Below are 23,147 nucleotides of genomic sequence, written 5' to 3' on the forward strand. Positions count from 1 at the left end.
GGGTTTGAGCACAGGTTAATTTGTGGGTTTGATGTGCCTTACCCTGACTAGGGTTGCGGTTATTGCTTGGCCAGGGCTCGAACCCCAGTGAACCGGTAACCCAATTGCTTACAGATGTGTGATGTGTGAGACAGTGATAAAGCATAAGAATGTAATCAATGCTTCAACCTCTATAAACCTACCTGTGGACACAATCATAGCAAGTGTCATGCTGTAAGTGCCAGCAATTCGGGTTTTATCTTTTTCTATTAGTTGTTACAACATTAGTTTTAAGAGTAATGATGTACATTTAAAAGAGGTTATAGCTAAGCCGGTTCATTTAAAATGACAAATGAAAAGAGATCAATATAATTGCTGTAGAATATTAGTCTTTCAACATTTTAGGGTAATATTAATAATGATGTGGTAGTGCTAATAACAACTTCTTTAAAATTCAAACGCCCCATTCATTTTGCCTCATTTCTTCCAAAAGACATTCACTTTTGTCTTCAATAAATCGAACTGAATAATCACAGACATCTGAAGCAGGGAAACACCATACTTTTATTTTGAAAGAAAATTAAAATAGCATGGTTCTGAATTTCAGCATTAAACATTCATTAGAAGCAGTTCATGTTGAACTTATTTATTCACGTGAATCTTCGGCCCTTAAAAGATAAAGGGAAGCTTCCTACACAAATAGACACAGCTAGAAGGGAACATGAAATCAGAGCAACTATCACAACATAAAATATGATGCATATTGAGACATTTTAATAAAGGGACACTTACTCCATTTTACAGATAGGCGTACTTGGCAACATTTCCAATTGAAACAATTTTTAAATTTAATAGGCCAGGTGTAATGTCAATGTACTCACGCAATTAATTACGTCTTTGTGGATACATTAAAAAATAGTAGTAAAAGTAATGGTGGTGCTATTGATCATTTCACTGCTGTAGTTTACCTACTAATGTAACCCAGGGTCCACCAAGTTTTTAACAAATACTCTTAAACAAAATACTTTTTATCAAATGCTTTTAATTTTAAGGTGCGAAGAAAAAGACATAACTGCTCTACCCTGTTCATGCAGGGTCTTTGAAGCTACAATGTAATGCCAGCACCTGCTAAACAAAATCACTTGAATACATCAATGGTATTGGAAACTCTCATAATGCCAGGTTGTACAAGCTTACAAACAAATACACTTACAACGTTTAATTGCTGTTTTGTTATCCATAGAAAGGCAGAATAAATGCATACCTAGACACACAAAAAATGCCATCTCGACTTGCCTAACAGTAAAAAAAAAAAAGAGTAACAAAAGTATATTTTAGAAAAAACAATTATAACATAAGAATTAATATCAGATCTCGTTTTTGCTCAAAAAACGCCTATCTAGGTCAATACCTTTATCATACATTTGAAAAGGCACTGTTATAAAGGACGCTAATTTAGCAACTTTTCAGCGATGCTAGGACAAGTATACCATAACATTGGGTGAACTTGCCACAAATTATATGTACATTAATTAAAAAGGATCTTATCTGAGATATGTATTAGAGCCACACTGTTATTAGGAATACACCTGAACACACACAACTTGTGAAGTTAACGTATGTATTCTGCTTGGAAAAACGTGGAGAAATGTTTTTGCTAGTGTCTGTTAGTTATCAAAATCAAAGGCCGAGCTATTGCAGTTTTGTCAGATTTCCACCTCATTGGATTCAATCTTGTACATTAGTAGTCGTGAATGAATTTTTGACTCACAATGTCAACATTGCTACTTCATGTAATTTTCAATGAAACGGGGGAGGGGGTGCTTGAAAAGGACACCCTCCCCCCTTTACTCATGACTCACAAGATATGGAGCACTCTGTAGTTTTTTGCAAACCAGTCAATGACACATCTATGCCATACTCTTTCTGTCTTTACTGTGCAAGAAAGGGAGAATTTGCTCAATGTCTTTCCTAATCTATAGTCAAGTGAAAAATTGCAATTGCGTCTTGCCACGTAAAAAAGAGAGAATTCCTGTATAGATTCCTATAACAAAATACCAAACCTTTTGGAAGAGCTATTATATTCCTTGCTAGTACATCTGACACATGGAGACATATTCAAGATTTAGAAAAACACTAATACCAAAGAAATGAACACTGTTTTGTTATAAACACTGCTTTGTACAACCTTTGCCAAGTCTGCTGTCAAATGTGTAAGAAGACGTTTGAAATTGGTCTACTTTGCATACTGTATGTACTTCTGTTAATGTATTTAATGTTGTCTAATATTGATGCTGTTTTCTTCAGTCATGCTTTTTTGGCTATTTTCTCTGAGCCAGTCTGAAGTCCTGTAGGGTACATTGGCATTATAAAATATATACGAGAAATGCTATTGGAGTTTGCCATGTGTACTTGAAGCAGAATTAATTTCTTCTGTCTCTCAGAAATCATAAATACTTGTTGGTTGAGCAAGGCTTTTGAAGCTCCTTTCAAAGTCCTCTTTTTAGAAGCCATACATTTCACGGCATTTGAACCACTGGCACCTGGACTGCCTCTTTTTGGTTTACAAAGACTGGCTTCTTAAGGAAAAACGGAGTACATGGTTTTCTAGAAATTCTTTTTAAATGTATCCTGGAATATTTCTTACGAATTCTTCTGCAAAGAAAAATAAACATTGAGTCAGGATATATGCTTTGCAGGTATGGTGTATTCATGAATGCAGGAATTCACAAAACAAACACACACTGTTATCAGTCAATTTCATTGTAAAAAAAAAAAACAAACATCCGAGACCTCTCTTTAAATCGTGGTCAAATCAACAATATCTCCAAATATGAGGAATGTATTAATAGCTTCATCAGTGAGATTAAGCTTCCAGACACTGTAGAGAGATGAGCCAACCACCTTCAATGGAAGCAAAGATGGATATAGTTCAACAGTACGTGTATAGGATGACATGGTGTATAATTTTGCATTTAGGGGGTAAAAGCTATTTGTATGAGTGGACGTGAGCAACACTTGACAAAGCAAACACTAACGCCTAATAACAAATAGAACATGCTGAATAAATGGGCATGATTTAGAGTTTTGAGGGTGGATTATCCTGTCACAAACGTGACGGATATCCGGTCCACCTTACAACAAGTGCCATAGGATATGCAGACAAGATATCTGTCAGAGATGCAATAAAGCAACCCTCCGCCAAACTCAAGATCAGGCAAAAATTGCTTTAATTAGTAACAATTTCAAATGGGAAACAGCCGGAACACCGCGGTCTTAACCACGATTGTTCTGAGTCCGCAAGCTAAACCACACTTGCCTTAACCATGCATATGCCTTAACCATGAATATTCATGGTTAAGGCAATGCGTGGATTAGCTGCTGGGTGCTAGGGACGAAAGCAGGAAGACCTCAGAGGAAGAGATCTGTGGTGAGTTAAGTGGTGCTGGGCTGTAGTTTTCTGGACTGGGGGTAGTTTTTTGGGCTGGGGGGTCGGGTAGTTTTATAGGCTGAGGGTGGATCGTGGTAGTTTTCTGGGCTAGGGTTGGGGTAGTTTTCTGGGCTGGGGGTGGGTTGGGGTAGTTTTCTGGGCTGGGTGGGTCGTGGGTATTTTTCTGGGCTGGGGTGAGTTGGGGTAGTTTTCTGGGCTGGGGTTTCAGTGCGAGTTTTCGGGGCTGGGGGAGTTCGGGGCTAGTTTTCAGGGCTGGGGGAGCCAGGGTAGTTTTCAGGGTTGGGGCTCAGGGGTAATTTTCAGGGCTGGGTGGCCAGGGGTAGATTTCAGGATTGGTGCTGTTGTCTGTAGTGCTTAGGGCTGGGGGAGAGTCGGGGTAGATTTTTTAATTAGGGGATGAGGTATTAGACCTCAGGGCAGTGGGAGGGGAATGGGTAGTAGGGGTAGCTTTTAAGGCTATGGGGAGGGCGGAGTTGTTTTTAGGGCTGGGTTAGGGCTGGGAAGGGTAAGGGACAGGGTTAAGGGACAGGGAATAAGTCCTCAGGGGGAGGGGAATGGGCAGTTGGGGTCGTTTTTAGTACTTAGGGGAGGGCGGGGTCGTTTTTAGGGCTGGGGTCGGGGTTGGGTCGATTTTTAAATAGAGGTTTGTCTAAGGGCATTGGGAGGGGTTGGGGCAGTTGTAGGGACAGCACAAGGAGGTAGGATGGGGCAAAGAATTGTTTAAGGGTTAGGGACTGCATGGGGGTTTGGACGGGGTAGGGGTATTAGGACCTCAGGGCGGGGAGGGCGACAGGGGGTGAGTCTGGAGCTTAGGTCGGAAAGGGTGATTGTGACCTTAACTACGCATACCCCTTTACCATTCATGCACAACATTACATGGTAAAGGAATGCTAGTAAAGACGCATTCGTGGTTTAGGCTGCTTGGTAGAGGCAAGCGTGGTTTATTCAGTTGTTCCTCTATCATCCTGTCTGGTTCAGCTCTCATCGAGAAGAGAGGATGCTGTGGTGGCCTGTGCATGCCTGAGCTCTGACTGAGGATCGGAACCGAGGTGATTGCCTTTTGCAACTGTGAGGAGGAACTTAAAGTCTCAGCAGAGGAAGCGCTGTGGACGCCCAGCTGCTGCCGCTGCAGAGCCCTGAGTGTTACTTACCATCAGCAGCCACTACAGCCCTCTACCACGTCTGAAAGAGAGAAACGCTCCTGGGGACTGGGGTAGCACAACACCTGCACAAGCGTATAAGGCGGATGCAGGGATGGAAGGCCTGGGGGACATGCTCTGCCACATAGCTCTTGGGGCACTGCAACTCTTCTGACTTTTGGAAGAGTCAGAGTTGGACTCCTGAGACTAAGAATACTAGCAGGGGTAACCTGAATGTCACCTATAGTGAATGGGAATTATCACTTCCATTAGTGAGTGGGAAGTGGGTCTCAGGGACCTGCCTATAACCCTGACCTCAGGGGACTGTGTGAATTTTTTGTGTATGCCGTGTTTAACTTTTTGGTCATATATTAATACTCTTGTTTTCATAAAGAGCAAGTATTTGACTGGAAAACTATTTATTGCTGCTACTGAATGTATTTTGAGTTGTGAGTTGAATTCCCTGCATCTACCTCCCCCAAGAAGACTATTACTGCTTGATCCACACTGCTACTGTGCGTCAAGTGCCGAAGGGGTACTTGGCCCAATTGCTGAGGAATGATAGTAGGTTGGCCCCGCGACATCATGAGTAAAATGCCTCAACCCAAAAGGTTGGGGCCAGTAGCCCCTTCTTGCCCCATAAAAGAGGTTCTAGCAAACCCTGTTTCCACGTCCCTTGATTCACTGTCTAAGTCTTCTACCTCCAGCTTTACCGCCTGATTAAAAAAAGACCTTATTTTTATCTTGTGCAAAGGTCAGGCCAGGCATAGTTAAAATGTATCCCAGAGGTATCAATTAATCTGATTCACTCACACATGCCACGCTTGTACAATGCATGCTACACAAATAAACAAGCACAACATACACTTGGGATGCTAGCATGGCTTGGGTAAACACAGAGAAGCAGAAATTTACATGAGTGGGCCAGTAGGCTCCATTTCATTGACACATAAAAAAGGTTTGGTCACAAGTATGGAGTCACAAAGCACAGTACATTGCAACCACGCCTCTACATACAAAATCCACACCAGGAACAGTACTTTGCTGTCTGTCAAAGAGGGTACTCTTGGTTATGTTATGTTGTGTTATTTTGTATTTGTAAAGCACAACTTTCACTCCGAGGAGCATCATGTTGCTATGCGGGCCCTAATGTGCACAAACAGCTATAGCTCAGGACTCAAATGAGTGATAGACAAAAAGCATCAGGCGCATTAAAAATTCAGGTTTACAGGGCTTTTCTAAAGATGGTCTTTGTTTGAATAAAATGAAGATGACTAGGAAGTAGGTTCCAGACTTTAGTCCCTAGGACTGCAATTGACTTCCTGCCTTTGGTGATACACCTAAAACCAGCGGCCTTAAGAAGGTTTGCGGATGAGGATCTGAGGAGGCGATGTGTCACATAGAGAGTAAACCTGGACCGAAGATAGTAGGGACCTGAGGATCTGAAAGCTCTGTAGGGGATTACCAGGATCTTGAAGATAACTCTTTTGTGGATAGGCCGCCAGTGTAATAATTGTAGGGCAGCTGAAGCAGAAGAGCATCTGGGCCATTTTAAGACTAACCGTGCAGCTGCATGTTGGACCACATGGAGTTTGTTTAGGATGGACTTATTGGCTGTATATAGGCTATTGCAGCAATCCAATCTCGAGGTGATTAGGGCTACTGGCACTGCTTTTCTGGCTGAGCAGGGGTGTAAATCAAATACTTTTTTAAGGGCCTTTATAAGGTTGAAGCAAGCACCAGCCACTGCTAAGCATTGCTGATGAAAAGATAGTGATGAGTCAAATTTTACCCCTAAATTCTTTACTACATTTACTATGTTGGGAGGGGAGGAATGTCTTTGGGCCACCATAGGTTGGGGGAGAAGGTATTGGATTTTCCTACAGGCATAATCTCGTTTTTTTCCGAGGTACACTGCAGATGATTCACTTCCATCCATTGAAACCCCGCTGTAAGGCAGTGTGGTAGATTTTCTTCAGCCTGGGTGGAGTATTTGTCTAATACCAAAATTAGCTGTGTATCGTCAGCATACGAGATAGTCTCAATGTTAAATGATGATATCAGGCTGATGAGGGGCCCCATGTAGGCATTAAAAAGCAAAGGACTTAGAATGAAGCCCTATGGGACCCCAGAGAGCAGGTTTTTTTTTGCTGACTGATTAAGACCAAGAGTGGCAACTTGTCTTCGGTTGAACAGAAAAGATTTTAGCCAGGACAAGGATAGATGAGAAATGCAATATGTTTTGAGATGGTCCAGCAAGATGTCATGGGAGAACATATCAAATGCGGCCGATAAGTCTAATAGAATCAGCACAGCGTTTTTTCCCTGCTCTAAAGCAGATTTAAGGGTTTATGCGGTGTATAGTAATGCTGATTCTGTTGAGTGCTGGGGCCTGAAACCTGTTTGACTAAGATGTAAAATATTTGCCTCTTCTAAGTAGGACATAAGTTGAGTGTTGACTAATTTCTCCATGATTTTACTGTTTCACGGAAGCAGGGGGATAGGACGAAGATTGGAGAGAATGGTAGGGTCTGCAAGTTGTTTTTTCTGAAGGGGTCTGACTGCCGCGATTTCAAATCCTTAGGTACTTCTGCTTGTGAGAGAGAGGAATGTAATATCTTATTTATGACTGGATTAATAGTGTCAATAATAGCATGCAGAATCTGTGGTGGGCATGGGTCAAATGGAGACCCTGCTTTACAGGAGACAATGGCCTGTTGAAATGACTGTTCTAAGCTAATAGTTAGCAGGGTCAATCTATCACCTGCATAATTAGGAAATACCTCTAAAGGCAAGGAGAGGGGCATTTTGAAATCTTTTTGTAGAGTTTGAACTTTGTGTTTAAAAAAAATCTGCAATACAATTGCATAGAATCTGTGATGGGAGGATTCTCTTGTTGAAGTGTTTTAGGGTGAGTGAAGGAGTTCACTATCTTAAACATGTTTTTTTGGTCCGAGTTGGCAAGTATAAGTAGGTTAAGTAGAATTTCTTTTCAACTTTAAATGGTTGATGGTAATGGACAAATTCAGGACCTTGCTCTTGTCAAGGGACAAGCATAGGTCTCTGTACACATGCTGGATTAGCGTGATGCTACGGCCAAAAATCAAGTCAGCATACCAATCTGGATACCAAATTCATGCATTACGGCACTCTAGCAGAGGAACACAACTGTACACCATGACCATGAAGGGGTCATTCCCAGTCCACAAGTCATCCTCAAATAAATGGCTGAGGAAAAAGACGTTACCACTGGGTATGAAGGATTCTTATGTTTTACCAGATGACAGGGTAAAAAAAGTGTCCCATACCTTTAGCTGAGGAAGAGTATGAGGATATCCACTGCTGGATATTATGAAGACAAACAAACTTCATCTGAGTGTGACACTACTATCTGGAGGGGTGTAGTAATCCTTTTATGGGAATGCATGTGGTATGCTGTGTAAAAATTGGGCGTCAGCTTGTCTAAATCCTTGCCTCAAAAGGGCAATAAAACATGTGATGGCAATCCAGAAGCCAGTATGACCGCTTTCTGTTCCATACTGAGAGGAAGGGGTCCCAGTGTAACAAGGAAGTAGTTACTGACAATTTAGATAGAATAAATCAACAACAATTATTTAGATCCACACAGTTTAATTCACAGTGGGATACAGTATATCTAATATACATCATGTAGAAAAACAATCAACTGTATTAAACGTCATACAGTGCCCCATGGAGGGAGAGGGAGCGTGATAGTGAGGAGATGGTGAAGTGGTGGGATTAAGTGACAGTAAAATCAATCTTTAAAGCACTTATTCATGCTATCAGTAGAGTAGCAGCAACTTGCATACCGCATAGTAACATTATTTCAAAGAAGGCATACAACACAAAGTACAGTGTATATACGTGATGTTGGCGTGAGGTTGCCAGAATTAAAACAACAGTCGACGTTTCGACCCTCTGGTGGATGCAGGTTCTTTTAACCTTGCTGTGGGGTCTTCATCAGGACCATGGGGGGAGGGGCAAAGGACCTAATTGGGGTATAATGAATTGCGAATTAGAGGGTAGTAAATCAACCTCAAATATATCACACAGGTGGAAACAAACATGTATCATGGTGGTCGTTACAGAGAATTCATAGCATTGACAGGACATTGCAACAATGTGCGTGTCCAAAACTTAACACAAGGTGAATACAGGTAGTACCCGGAGTTTGAAGGTAGGTTGTAGTGGCAGCCTGGGGAAACAGGTACAACAAACTGGCTGTACACTTGCTGACGACGGTGCCCAAAGGGAAGAGGTCAATTAAATGGGTTTAAATGCGCCGCCATACATTTACTGTAGGCGATCAAACATCAAAGGTAAGTGAGATTGCTGAAAGCACTAGCGTGTACTGGTGAAAGCAGTATCACCCGCAGAGCAAGAGTAGAAAAAGCGCAGGGAAACAGAGTAAGACGGGCCAATGGTGGATTTAAACTAGCTGACGAGTATGGAGCATTTGAGAAGCATCTTACCAAAGTCCGCGTCCTGCTCGTCTAGGTTTAAATGGTCGGATGATTCAGATCTGGTAGAGTAGTGCCGTATCTGTGAGAATTATCAGGCAATGATGTATTATAAGGACTGGCAAGTTTACAGAATCACCCCAACCCGAGTCAACGGAAAAATGAGGCTTACCGACTGCTAGCGTCATATAAAGTCACATGGATCGGTAATTTTCAATTTTGGTGGGGTATCGAGATGAGTCTGAAAAGGGCGGAAAAATGTAAGGGGTATGTTAGGATCGAGAGACATTAATTGCCCGGTTCTTGGCGGGAATAGAGCTATGAGCGCAGAGTTACTTACTCGAAATGAATGACCAGCAGGACGCGGACTTTGGTAAGATGCTTCTCAAATGCTCCATACTCGTCAGCTAGTTTAAATCCACCATTGGCCCGTCTTACTCTGTTTCCCCGCGCTTTTTCTACTCTTGCTCTGCGGGTGATACTGCTTTCACCAGTACACGCTAGTGCTTTCAGCAATCTCACTTACCTTTGATGTTTGATCGCCTACAGTAAATGTATGGCGGCGCATTTAAACCCATTTAATTGACCTCTTCCCTTTGGGCACCGTCGTCAGCAAGTGTACAGCCAGTTTGTTGTACCTGTTTCCCCAGGCTGCCACTACAACCTACCTTCAAACTCCGGGTACTACCTGTATTCACCTTGTGTTAAGTTTTGGACACGCACATTGTTGCAATGTCCTGTCAATGCTATGAATTCTCTGTAACGACCACCATGATACATGTTTGTTTCCACCTGTGTGATATATTTGAGGTTGATTTACTACCCTCTAATTCGCAATTCATTATACCCCAATTAGGTCCTTTGCCCCTCCCCCCATGGTCCTGATGAAGACCCCACAGCAAGGTTAAAAGAACCTGCATCCACCAGAGGGTCGAAACGTCGACTGTTGTTTTAATTCTGGCAACCTCACGCCAACATCACGTATATACACTGTACTTTGTGTTGTATGCCTTCTTTGAAATAATGTTACTATGCGGTATGCAAGTTGCTGCTACTCTACTGATAGCATGAATAAGTGCTTTAAAGATTGATTTTACTGTCACTTAATCCCACCACTTCACCATCTCCTCACTATCACGCTCCCTCTCCCTCCATGGGGCACTGTATGACGTTTAATACAGTTGATTGTTTTTCTACATGATGTATATTAGATATACTGTATCCCACTGTGAATTAAACTGTGTGGATCTAAATAATTGTTGTTGATTTATTCTATCTAAATTGTCAGTAACTACTTCCTTGTTACACTGGGACCCCTTCCTCTCAGTATCTATCTAATCCAGGTCCCAGTGACTACGTATGGGTCCAACCCCCTGTTAATAAACTTCTGTTCCATGACAACTGTTTTCACTGCACACTCACTCCTCTGAAACTCGGGGTACCATATTTATGTCCCATAGATTTTAGGTTTTTACTTTGGCATTCTGCCAAGAGGGCTTTCTCTTACAAAAGAAGTAAAGGCACACAGTTCACTTTCACACTGAATGATGGAACCATCACAACAAGGAGAAATGTTTGTGAAGGTGGCCAAAAGAGGGGGATGTATTAGAAGTAGATAAAGAATGGAACTAGCTTGTTCACAGTCAAGAAGCCTACTCTGGTGATTGCTTTACACAATTGACCATGGACCTTGTAGGTCTCATTTCCTGGAATACGCAAATATTGGAGTACCGCTTGCATATTTTTTCTATGGTCTTTTAGTGGGTTTATTTTATTGGTCCACACTCAGAACTCGCTTTCCTGGGAGAATTCCCATAAAATCTCAAACTACTTGCACCAAGAAGAGACTGGGGAGTTTCATCATAGGCATCAATAGTGAGAGCAAATGTGAAATGGAGTCCATGCAGTAATAAACGGATAAACAAGTGTCTCTACACGCCTGACACCGGTTGTTAGAAATTCCCTGCATGTAGAAACCATTCCAAAAATCTGATCATTCTGACAGATAAGTCACTTTGGTTGTGTTCCTACACCAGACTGACACAATCAGAGTGTAGAGTGCACTTTAGACCAGGGTCACATAGATCGTGATGAAAGCATAGTGATGTATATACATGCCAAGGGCAGAAACAAGTGTACCGAGAAGTAAGGAGATAGCCTAATAAATACCACTGATCCCACTCCATCCATTTGATTTTAATCTTGTAAAAGAGAGGATGCAACCTAAACAAAATCCTACAGCCATCCTACTCTTAATACAATTTTACATCACACGCATGACCCTTCGTATTTCTAATAAAAGACTTGGTAATAAATAAGAGCTCTGGATGAGCCCACCAAACAGCAGCTGGCACTGGAGAAAGAGCACCTCAATGATAAAGTACGCCACTTAGTGTGGGTGAGGGTAACGCTATTGTTTTAAGTCTATAACTGAAAAAGAATTGTTATAATAGAGTCAAATCACAGATTACTTTGAAAGAGGCACACAATCGACAACAGTGTATAAATCAATATTTTTGTATACAAAAGAAGAGCCTATCAATCTTTATTGTCTACAACAGAAAGAGTATAATGAATGCCATCCCTTTCAAGAGGAACATAATAGCAATGGGTGAGGTCTGGGGCAAATTCTCTCCACTAAGCTCATCGCGAAGCGGTGCTAGAGGCAAGGTGACTGTAGCAAAACTGATGATGGAATCCAAATGCACCCACTTCAGTAGCCACCCCACAACTGAAGGCTAAGAATAATTCATCTATTACCAACATTTGTCATTTTTTTAGCAAAGCTTTTAAACATAGGATCAATTGAGCTATAAGAAAGGGGCTATTTATTAGTAATGTGATTGAAAAGGGCACACATTTAAATCATTAATGTAATTCCTAGCAAGCCATTATATTGGCTTGGTAAATATCTGTTTTTAAAACTTAAATTCAGTTGATTTTATCAGTAAGTACAAGCTCCTCCAGAAGATCATTTCAGCAGTGGCTGCCATTTTCGAAAGACCTTGGTAGGCATTTACTCAAAATCGTCCTTCTTATTGCGCGACTGAGTTGAGCATTTAGAACACAGTCCTACCACAAAGATGACGGGACCACAGAGGACCAAATGGCTACATTGCTGGGTAATGCACTGTGCCATTCCTGGAGGCCGGGGGGAGCAGGGAATCAGATGGCACTGTACGTGGCAACTTCCAGCGCAGGAGCTACTGGAATGATTGTTGAAAAAGGTTGTCAGACTTGTCCTGCAAGGTTGACAGACGTGTCCTGCAAGATTGTGGTTGTTGGTGTTGACCTTGCAAGACTTTGGGAGAAGCCAACTTGGGGAGAAGCTGTCCACTTCTGTAAAGGGTCACCACCATGTGATGACTACCTTAAAGATAGGCCTGCACACGAGTCCTGACTAAAACATTTTTTTAAAGTCTGTTGTAGTGAAAGAAATGCCACAAATGGTTTTCTACATTCAGTTCCTATATGATATAAATAATTCAATGTGATGAATTCCACTGAAATCCCTATCTAGGAAGCAGAAGAATACACTCACGAGTTAACAGAATATGGGGAGAGAGAAATACACCTCTGGTCAAAGGTAAAGTCATGGATCTGTATATTTTAAAACGTTGATAACAATAAGTTGTGCAGACATCTATGTAGTCAAATCAGGCCTAAAGACGACCACATCAGCTCCAGGCTTTACTCAACAATGACTCTGATCAGTCAATAGGCATCCTCCATTTGAGTTTGCATAAGCACAGATATGCAACAGATAAGCAACTTCTTGTCTTAGTTTGCTTCCGATGGGTAAGATGAGCATGGTTGATACAATCTTCAAACAACAACTAATTGCTTGAGAGGAATGGATAACAGCTTGGTGGCTGCTGGAATAGAAAAATGTCTCTTCTCATCCTCCTCGACCATTCAGCTGAATATATCACTGTTGACTACAGCCTTCTGCTTTCCACTCTATCTATGGGGCCTCTTGTATCCAATCTGATGGTTCAGGTGCTTATTGGCAGGAGAATCCAAAATATCAAATTAGACCCATTTCAAATGGTGTAGAATAAGGTGGAATGCAGAGACCCAAAGGGTCTCTTCTTTCTTCCACTCTTACTTTTTGACTTCTTTAGGAAACCAGTTTCAGAACCTTTACGGCATCATTTCAATGCCACTCTTGCACAAATGACGGGCAAATATACGTCTGTCAAATAGACACACATTTTTTTAGGGCTCTATAACCACTACTAGAACAAGATGCTTCTTGAATGAATCTTGGTGGCCTAAAGCCCCTGCTCCTGATGGGTTGTAAATTCAAAACAATGGACCGTAATATCCTTGCGTTGCCGCCTGCCGTGTTTGAACCTCCCACTTCCTTTGCCAAGCATAATAAAATGTAGGGCCACTTGAAACTTCCAAGCATGACTATGCAAATACTCTGATGTGGGACTCCCTATTCCCCAATTGCTAAATTAAAAGACATGGGGCCAGATGTAGGTAACTTCTATTTACCGACTCATAAGTACCGAATTTTACCGATTCGGTATTTATGAATCGGTAAATATGAAGGAGGGAGATGTAGGTAATTTTTGTTTTTGAATTACCGAATCGGTAACATTCGGTATTTACCGAATCGGTAAATACCGATTCGGTATTGCCCATTGATTCCTATGGGCCTTGAAGCCCATAGGAATCAATGGGCAATACCGATTCGGTATTTACCGATTCGGTATTTACCGATTCGGTAAATACCAAATCCTGCAAGGGTGCAGGGGGTGTCACTTTGACACCCTCAAGCACCCCAAGTAGAGGCATGTGTGATATGTGGCACACATAAATGCCCTAAGGGAATGTCTGTGTGTCACATTGCACAGGTGTGCATGCACAGATGTGCATGCACACCTGAATTCGGTATTTTACCACCCAATAGGATTGGGTGGTACAATACCGACTCTTAAGGGCCTGTGGCACTCTTAGGAGTGTCCCCTACATATGGATTTACCGAATCGGTATTTTACAGAATCTGTAAATTTACCGATTCTGTAAAATAATGGCCCCTACATCTCAATCACCAAATACCGGTCGGTAACGGCCGAATTCGGCCGTTACCGACCGGTATTTGGTGACCTACATCTGGCCCCTAGTGAATGCAACCTTCTTCATGATCAGGTAGAGTGCTTCAGAGGACATTAGGTCACTATAATGGCTACAGTTCAGAAACTGAGAAACGTTTGCACAATCAGACGCCACATCAAATTCAGAAGATCATCAAATACTGCCTTGCAAGAGGGTTAAACTAATCCAATCTCAAGATCTTAAAAGTAAAGAAAACCCCTTTGCTGGAAGAGCTACAGGTGAACCACTGTCATAGGCCCAAAAATTAATCGTCTCCAATTGGCAGAAAAAAAACACATCTACCCATGTGAACTTTAAGGGGTCTAAAAACATATTTATTTTACAGTGTAGTGTAATACTAGGCACGCTTCCAGCACACCATATAAGTGGTCCACCCACATAAGGAGCAGAATAAGGCTTTTTTTTACAATTAAGGGAATACTTTAGTTTCTAATATCGTCATAGTTCACATTTTCACCACATATGCTTTGTGATGTAAATGTGCTTACTGAACTTCCCATTCATGCCAACCTATTCACATCACTCAAACATACTCACAATCTCAAGTGTGGCTAGAATTTTGCCTCAACCACCAACTACAGCAAAACATTAAATTAATGCATTTATAAAATTATGTTGGACTCTTTGTGCTTCTGAAAAAGGCCCGTCCACAACTTGTGCTGGGGGAAATCGAGTGTCAGATGAGCAAATACTTAAACAACTCTTGGGGTGCGAATTTGCATCCAACAATTACAGTCCTAGGTCTAAAGGAAGTCAGGGCCCTTCCCATGGAAAAAGCATCCTTCACGTGACTAAGGAACTCCTTGGCCAAAGTTTTGTCACAGCTGCAAGACAAGAATACACTGGCTGCCAAATGCCAAGCATGGACGGTTATATCCTCATATGAACATTTGAAGCACCAAGCCTACTTAAAACTAATTTCTCGCCCATGCGAAAGCAACAGCTGTTTCATTTTGGGCAGCAAGAAACGAAAAACCTAATCCCTTCCTGGACGAATCAGCCGTCAACTTTAAGCTGTGCCCATGGGGGTTATAAACATGAGTCACTAACTCACATTTTATGCGATGTCCAGCACTTTTAGTACACAGGAGGATACTACTTAGATCTGCCTTTCTACAACAGCTAGAGTACACCTGCAAGCAAGCTGTCATTTATTGACTGAGCGGAGACTCCATCACCTTGGTGTGCCAGGGGACTAAATATCTGTGCCAGGTGCAAACATTGCTTGATGATCCCCTGCATGTAGTGCCACCAGAAAATATTCCTCAAAATCCAATCTGTTAGAGATCATCTGCGTACTCTTGCACCGTAACTAACATCATCAGGAATTCTGTAATGCAAGATGTAATGCTCAATAGATACGAGACAAATACCGGTCCGGAGCAATTTTAGAGTAAATATTGCACCCTTATATCTATATGTACAAAGTACCTATACTTCAGCTTTCGCATAATGTAATAACTGTTGGCTTTTAATCATAGAAACGTCAAATCAAATCGTACAACTGTCTTTTAAATCATGTATTTCTGCTGATATTGTTAAATTGAAATGATTTTACTCAATCAAGTATTTCGTTTCTTACTCACTCATATATACATCCTAAACTACAATCAGAAGAGAACAAATATTGCAGTAAATACTGATGTCAACTATCAAACCCACAATTAAGTCTTTGCGCATAATCTCCTAATCCACTCACCTAAATGTACTGCGCCACTGAGGAATTTACCATGTATCAACCATATGGTGAGTATCGTCTTGATTGGATGTAGGGCAACAAGTACGACCGTCAAGGTGTGCGACTCACAAATTGCGATTTTTAGCGACTCGCAATTTGCAAGTTGCAAAACCTGATGTACAATAGTGGCTGAGATTCCCAAACATCTTAAAATGTATGAGGCAGGTTGCAATTTGCGACCCATTGGGAATGGCTGGCACTCACAGTGATGGTGGCTTGCTGTGGTCAGCTGACCACCACGTCTGTGAATGCTTTTTAAATAAAACAGTTTTTTAAATGCAGCCCATTTTCTTGAAAGGAAAATCCAGTGCATTTCAGAAGTGAAAATGAAAAGTTTTCTTTCAATTTTTTTTAGAGTGAGCAGTGGTCCGTGAGACCATTGCCTGCTATGAAAAAATGTTGGCACCCCAACTCACAATCACGTTTGCGAATCGTTTACCACCAATTTGAAATTGGTGGCAATCTGCAAATGTTTTGCGTATTGCAAAACATTTGTACATAGCAGTGCGACTCGATTAAGGAAGGGATGCCCTTTACACACCCCTTTCTAATAGTGACTCACAAACCCTATTTTGCGAGTCGGTAATAGGTTACTGACTCGCAAAATAGGGTTGGTATATAGGAAAATGCATTTTACCTGTCGTAAATCGCCTGATGGGCCATTTGGGACAGGTGAAATGTGTCGTACATCTGGTCCGTAGTTCTGAAAAATATTTTGGCCCAGAATTCAGTTATAAAATTTAAAATGTGAAGGCAAATCTGATAAGCAGTAGTTAAAAAATTAATTGGTGACTCAAAAGTTCAATATCTTTTAGATACTGAAATTGTTACGCAAATATTTCCCAGGGCATTTTAGACGTTGTAAAAGGTGGAAATTAGAGAGAATAAAAAAAAATTATGTTATTAGTTTTAGACTGCAATTTGAAGTTTACTGGAATTCAGCCTACGCACTATTGCAGCAGGAAAGAAGTTAGATGGAACACACAAAACCAATTCATTAGGCGCCATAGTTAGGAGTTAACCTCATCGCTGCGGCGGCGATCCTGCCGCAGAGCTAAGGGGGCGGGGGGCTACGCGGCGCGCTCATGCTGGAGATGGAACCGCTCCGTCACCAGCCGCGGTTGAGCTGTGCTCATGACGGAGCGGTTCCGTCATGGCCCCGCTAGCTTAATAGAACGTGCCACGCAGGCGCGAAATTAGCACAGCGCCACCGCGGCTGATGACGGAGCGGTTCCGTCATCAGCACGGAAAGGGTTAAAGTGTGAGGAGCCAAACTTCCCTTACACTTAATCAGTGCTAGCAAGGTACCTGTAAAGTGTTTATATTAAATGTGCACTATTTTTCTGCTCTCACTGTTTCAGACTGAAATCTAGTGGTCAAGACTGACCACCACAGTCTTATGCTGCGGTCATCAGGGAGGAGGTATCATACTTTCCTAGGGCGTGTCTACAGCCCTCTTCACAGGCTCATGCATGTGATATTTTCCTTTTTAGTTTGAAGACACGTTCACGCAGGGCCTCTTGCCCACTCCAGAGACCACTTCACCGTAATGTTTGATATATTTTCCAAGATAGCGGGGGGAAGGTTGTAGCACCTTAACTTCTCTAAAGACCATCTCACCTGGTAATAGGTGAGATATTTTTTTAGCTGGTGGTAGGTAGCAAACAGGGCCTCCCAGCCACTCTAAAGATCACCTGACCTGACAGTGGGTAACTTATTTCCCTATTCAGTGTAAGGGAGACATGCAGTTCTCTCAGCTGATGTCTATTTAATATGGTATAAATTAGAAAAAGCTATAGCAATACGGTGCTTTTTCTGTATTAAACCGGTAGAATGAGATTATAAATGCTATTTGCATCAGCGTACAACCCATCATGGACTCTTCCCCGTGCATGTAGGCTGCATATCTAATTTTTAACTGGGAATACACTTCCAAGGACCCCACGAAAATAATCAAACATGATGTATACAGAAACACATTCCACCCAAGAGAATGTGTTTTTAAGCCACATCTGCCAGAGTATATCACCCCTGCAGTAATGTGCTTCCAACGTGAAATCCCTACCCTAACACATCGTTCTAAACAACACATTTTAATTATTGTTTGCCATTTTAGCGCTAAAGACCATGCCTTTATTTAAAGCACCCCGTGAAATTACACCTACTGTCACAAGGGATCTAACTGCTTCAGCACTGGAAATGGAACAAGTATTGAGGCATGTACCAGCAAACCAACATGCAGGCAGAGTAATGGCCCATAAAGGGAATGTTGTGACATTATTAATTTTTTCTTTGCAGTTTAGCAAAACACGTATCATTCAGCCGCTGTTCGTGTAGGTATCAGCGGTGGGGCGGCGTGGGGAGGGATTTCAAGGGACGATGCTGAGGTAAAATTAAATAAATAAAGATGCCTCACTGTTTTTTGTCCAGCCATTGGACATTATAAATTTAGATTTCGGAAGAAAAGCCTAATGCTTCCTTGGTCTGCTATCTCTGCTTTATTACCGCCCCACCCCTTGAACATTGGAACCTGTATTTGTTTTGGGGAGGGGATCAAGCAAGTTGAGGGAACCTCTTTGCAAACAGTGTGTTTTGACTGGAACCACTGTTTTTATTCATTTTTGTTTTCTCATTTTGCTTGTAGCTGATGGACTGGAGTTTAAGTTAGGGTGTATGATATCAGGATAATGTGAAATTAAGGGATGATAGTTGTGGCCAGGGGTTATTATATCTCCTCATTTTCCTTTTGTTTTTGTGAACTTTGTCTACATTTGTCTTCAGACAGTGGTGTTTCATTTTTTTGGGGGCACTGAATAGTGAAGGACTTAGGTACATTTTCGCTGCTTGCTTGCTAGAAATATTTTTCATTATTTTAGGGGTTTGTAGATGGCATTGTATTCATGTCTAGTTTATTTTTTTTATCTGCAGGTGCCTGTAAGGGGATAGATGCAAAAAGAATAATTGATGGACTGAATGAAGAACAATGTCATACATTCACCCCAGTGCAGAGATCTTGGCCTAAATCCATGTTTTTTTGCTCACCATGTCATTCCAGTTTGGACCCAGCCATTTGCAATTCAGTCTTGACCCTGTGCAAAATGGGAACACTCCAGCCCGAACTGCCAGGCCAGGTCCTCCTTGGACTGGAAACAAGCATCCTAGGACCGGTTTCGGGCTTTCAGCCCTCATCAGCCAGGATAGCTTGACTCCAGTGGCATAGAGAGCATGGGACCCACATCTGTGCATACCCGTACCACTCGTGGTGACAAATGCAAAAAGAACAATTTATGGTCAGAATGCAGAACAATGTCATACATTCACCCCAATACAGAGATCTAGGCTTAAATCAATCTTTTTTTGCTCACCATGCCATTCCAGTTTGGACCCAGCCATATGCAAATCAGTCTTGACCCTGCACCCAATAGGAACAGTCCAGCCCGAACTGGCATGCGAGGTCCTCCCTGGACTGGAAACAAGCATCCTAGGACCGGTTTCGGGCTTTCAGCCCTCATCAGCCAGGACAGCTTCACTCCAGTGGCATGGAGAGCAGGGGATCCACATCTGCGCATACCCGTCCCACTCGTGGTGACAAAGGCAAAAAGAACAATTGATGGTCAGAATGCAGAACAATGTCATACATTCACCCCAGTACAGAGATCTGGGCCTAAACCAATCTTTTTTTGTTCACCATGCCATTACAGTTTGGACCCATTCAAATGCAAATCAGTCTTGACCATGGACCCAATGGGAACAGGCCAGCCCAAACTGCCAGGCCAGGTCTACCCTGGCCTGGCAAAAAGAACAATTGATGCATTTGTCACCCCGAGTGGGATGGGTATGGCTTGACGTGGGTCCCGTGCATTCCATACCTTTGTGCCTTGGCCTGTTTGTGAATTGACTGTCTGGTTTGTGAGTGACAGGGGCTGGGTGGCTCCTAGAGGCTGAGTGGGCCATCCCTGGGCTGAATAGCTCCATCTGCATCTAGAGTGGTTGGAGGGGGTAGCACCTAGGCCTGAATAGGGCTGTGCCTGCCTTCCACAATGCTGGCTCCACCTCCTGCTGGGTGGCTGACGACCCTGCCCCTCTCTCTGAAAGGAAGGAGAAGCCAGGAAAACAAAGTGCTCAAGGAACACCCAGAACTGGTTCAGACCAGGCTCAGAGTCCTCCGGCACAAAGGAAACAAAGACTTTTAGGGGTATAAGTATAGGAGCCCAGACTACAGAAAATGAGATCATCCTGGAATCTAGAAGGAACCTCTGTCAAGGAGGAAGCTGGAAGACTGAAGAGGAAGGACTGTCCTGCTGTGTGTTTGTGGGCTAACGTGCAGTTGCTTTGCTGCCAAGGAGAGGGGAAGGACTTTGCTCTGTGCTGTGTCTCCTGGCTTGAAGAGATCTCCAAGGGCCTGAGTTGAGCTGGCTCCCTGTTAAGAAGTCCCAGGAATAAAAGGACTTCACCCCCAGCTTCCCCCTGAACTCTATTGAGAGACTTATGTCCTTCCTAGAGTGCTTGGGCCAGTTGTGGTGCCTCTGGAAGTTGTACCTGTTGGCTGGGAAGCTGGACAAGATGAAACTAATTCTTTCTGCAAGTTTCACGCATCGCTCTCTTGCGGAGCGCATCGCTGTCAGTGCGAGGAAATTCCTGCCGCCGCGAAGATCGAGATAATTGCAGCGCCTGTTGCCGCTGCAAGAACCGACGCATCCTTGGCTTGCGGAACGCATCGTTCCAGTGCGGAAAGTACTATTGCTGCGAGTATCGTTGCAGAGCCTGTCGTCACTGGGTGAGATCGTCGCACTGCTTGCTTACAGACCGCATCACGTCGCTGCGAGGGTCGTTGCAGAGCCATCGCATCGAGGGGCCACGGGAGGAGAAGATCGACGCTGCGCATCCCCACCGTACCTGAGATCATCTCCGTCCCGAAGATCGTCGCATCGTACCTTTGCGAGATGCTTCCCACGAAACCTGTGCACCGTAATCCATACAAGGTATTGCATCTCTCCCCATACAGACCAGAGTCACGGCAACACACCCGCTGCGTCCAGCGGGGTTGTCGTATTGCCTCCCCAGGGTCTCAGGAGTGACGCATCGATTGTTTTCCAACGCTGCAGCTTTTACTTGGAAGTTTTGTCGCATCTGAAGGTACTTTTGGCTAAAACATGACGCAACTGTGGATTATTTTAATGCAACCTTAAGAACCCTTTTGAAACCATATTCATGAACTGTGTATGTTGGAATTTTGTCGTTTTGATCTTGCTTAGTTTAGATTAAATACTTCTATTTTTCTAAACTGGTGTGGAGTTCATTTGTGGTGTTTTCACTGTGTTACTGTGAGTGTTGGTACAAATACTTTACACATTGCCTTTGATAAGCTTGTCTGCCAGTGCCAAGCTACCAAGGGGGTGAGCAGGGGTTATCTAAAGATGGTATCCCCCTTACCCTGACTAGAGGCCAGGGTCCCTATTTGTCACAAGTACCTACCTGTGCCAACTAGAGTCCCTGAATTCTAAAACTACCCATAAGGTAGAGTTCACAGTACCTATAATTGGTACATGTCTAAATTAATGTTAGCATGTTGATAAAGTAAATACATCACAAAAGACTAATGTGGTTTATCTGTTCCCAGAGGAAAGACGGGTAGAGCAGAACATATTAAACCACTAGTTCTGCATTATATAGTAGGAAACAGCTATAGGAAATGTTCAATAACTTTTCCTGTTTTTTGGGAATGATATTCATTGGGAAAGTCAGAGTTTTGCTAACCATTAGGAAAAATAACTGTCAGAAAATGTATTGTTACATGCATAAGCCACTATTGGGTCATTAGTCTCAATCTGCAGCTGCAAGCTGGCCCTGCCATTCCTGTAATGCGGTGTGGTATCCCTTCCTGGAGCCACACAGTAGAGCCCCTTGACTGACTGATTGACCTGAATAGGCAGGGACGCCCTTCTTGCAGTCTGGAGAACACTCAGAGTGTGAACTGCTGCACCTCCTGTTGGCATGACTGTTTCAACCCCAGCATGAAAGGCTTGCCTGAGGCACATGTAATATGTGTGGTGCCTTTGAAAGGGATCAAGCAGGAACAGATCACAATTCTTGTGTATCCCTCGTCAGGTTGCTGAAGGGCCCTGCTTTATGTTACAGGACTTCTATCCCATTTTCAGCTTTGGGTCCAGAGCCGGCTTCAAACTGGATTTTAGTGTTAGATGTGGGAGGACACAATACATTTTCATAATACAATCTCCTACACACCCCAGCTCCTACAGCCCAAGTTCAGTGTTGCTGAAGACTTTGGTCATTTTGGATTTTCTGTGTCACATTGCATTTTAGGCCTGTTTGCAGTATTACATGAAATACTCCAGAATTAGACAGGCCAGGGACTAAGGACATTTACTCCACAGGTCAGAGATGGGGTGGGAGTTTCTTAGGGTGTCCACACAGGCTCTGGAACACTACAAAACTGACCCAATCCCATCCCAGCCCTTCTCAGAACACTGCTGGATTGTGAAAGGGTTCCAGGAGGACTGAACCTGGTACATTTGGCTTCTTTGACCTATGAGACAAACCTGAATGGTTATGTTAAGTTAAAAGATCTTGCATAGAGCATAGCTTCTCTAGTAATGGAGCTTCCATTGGAAAGTTGGACACCTCCTTCCAGGTGTAATCCAAGGACATGAAGCGCTCCAAGAAATATAAGACTGACCACCCCAGGTGGCTCCACCAGCACTACAAAAAAACTGAAGATGACATTCCTGTGAAGAATACCAATGAACTAGTGGCAACTTGACTGACTGGACCTTGCTGTTGGACTCTATCTGACACCTTTCACCTGAGGTCCTGGCAGCTTAAGATGTCGACTACTGTAATTGTTTGGGCACCAGAAGAATATTTGAAAACTTTGGAAAACCTTTCCTCCAAACTTTCAGAACATCAGTGGGACCTGCTGGAAAAATATATCCGTCCAACAGTTTCACCGCATCAGATTGGGTAGAATCACATAGGATCCCAGCTTTATCCCACACAGAGATCTCTGCACCCCAAAAAAACAACTCAATCCCACTCTGCATTGAGACTTAGTAAATTTTAATTGAGAAATCTACAAAACTCCAGAGTGCCAATGGGCTCAACTTGCTGCAGGTATCCAACCTTTGTTTCCATGGCTGCGGCTATCGCTTCAGCACCATCCCACGTGTAAAGGATTTTTGTCTCAAACAGTGACAAACTCTCATTCTGTATTT

At 42.8% G+C, this 23,147-nt stretch overlaps 1 protein-coding gene across 4 annotated transcripts in view; it reads right to left on the bottom strand.

The window, feature by feature from the left end:
* Positions 1-525: 525 nt before the first annotated feature.
* The window catches only part of MTA3 (metastasis associated 1 family member 3), a 771,323-nt gene continuing 748,701 nt past the window's right edge, over positions 526-23,147 (bottom strand). For 2 of the 4 annotated variants that reach the window (XM_078649694.1, XM_078649692.1), the window contains exon 18: positions 2,511-2,634. In XM_078649694.1, the coding sequence (XP_078505820.1) occupies positions 2,623-2,634 (12 nt within the window). In that variant the 3' untranslated portion in view covers positions 2,511-2,622. Of the gene's footprint in view, positions 2,635-23,147 lie in introns of all 4 variants that reach the window. The other 2 variants (XM_078649696.1, XM_078649693.1) reach the window with 2 other exon arrangements.

The sequence above is a fragment of the Lissotriton helveticus genome, chromosome 6 (genome assembly GCF_964261635.1).
Source record: "Lissotriton helveticus chromosome 6, aLisHel1.1, whole genome shotgun sequence".
NCBI classification, from domain to species: domain Eukaryota; kingdom Metazoa; phylum Chordata; class Amphibia; order Caudata; family Salamandridae; genus Lissotriton; species Lissotriton helveticus.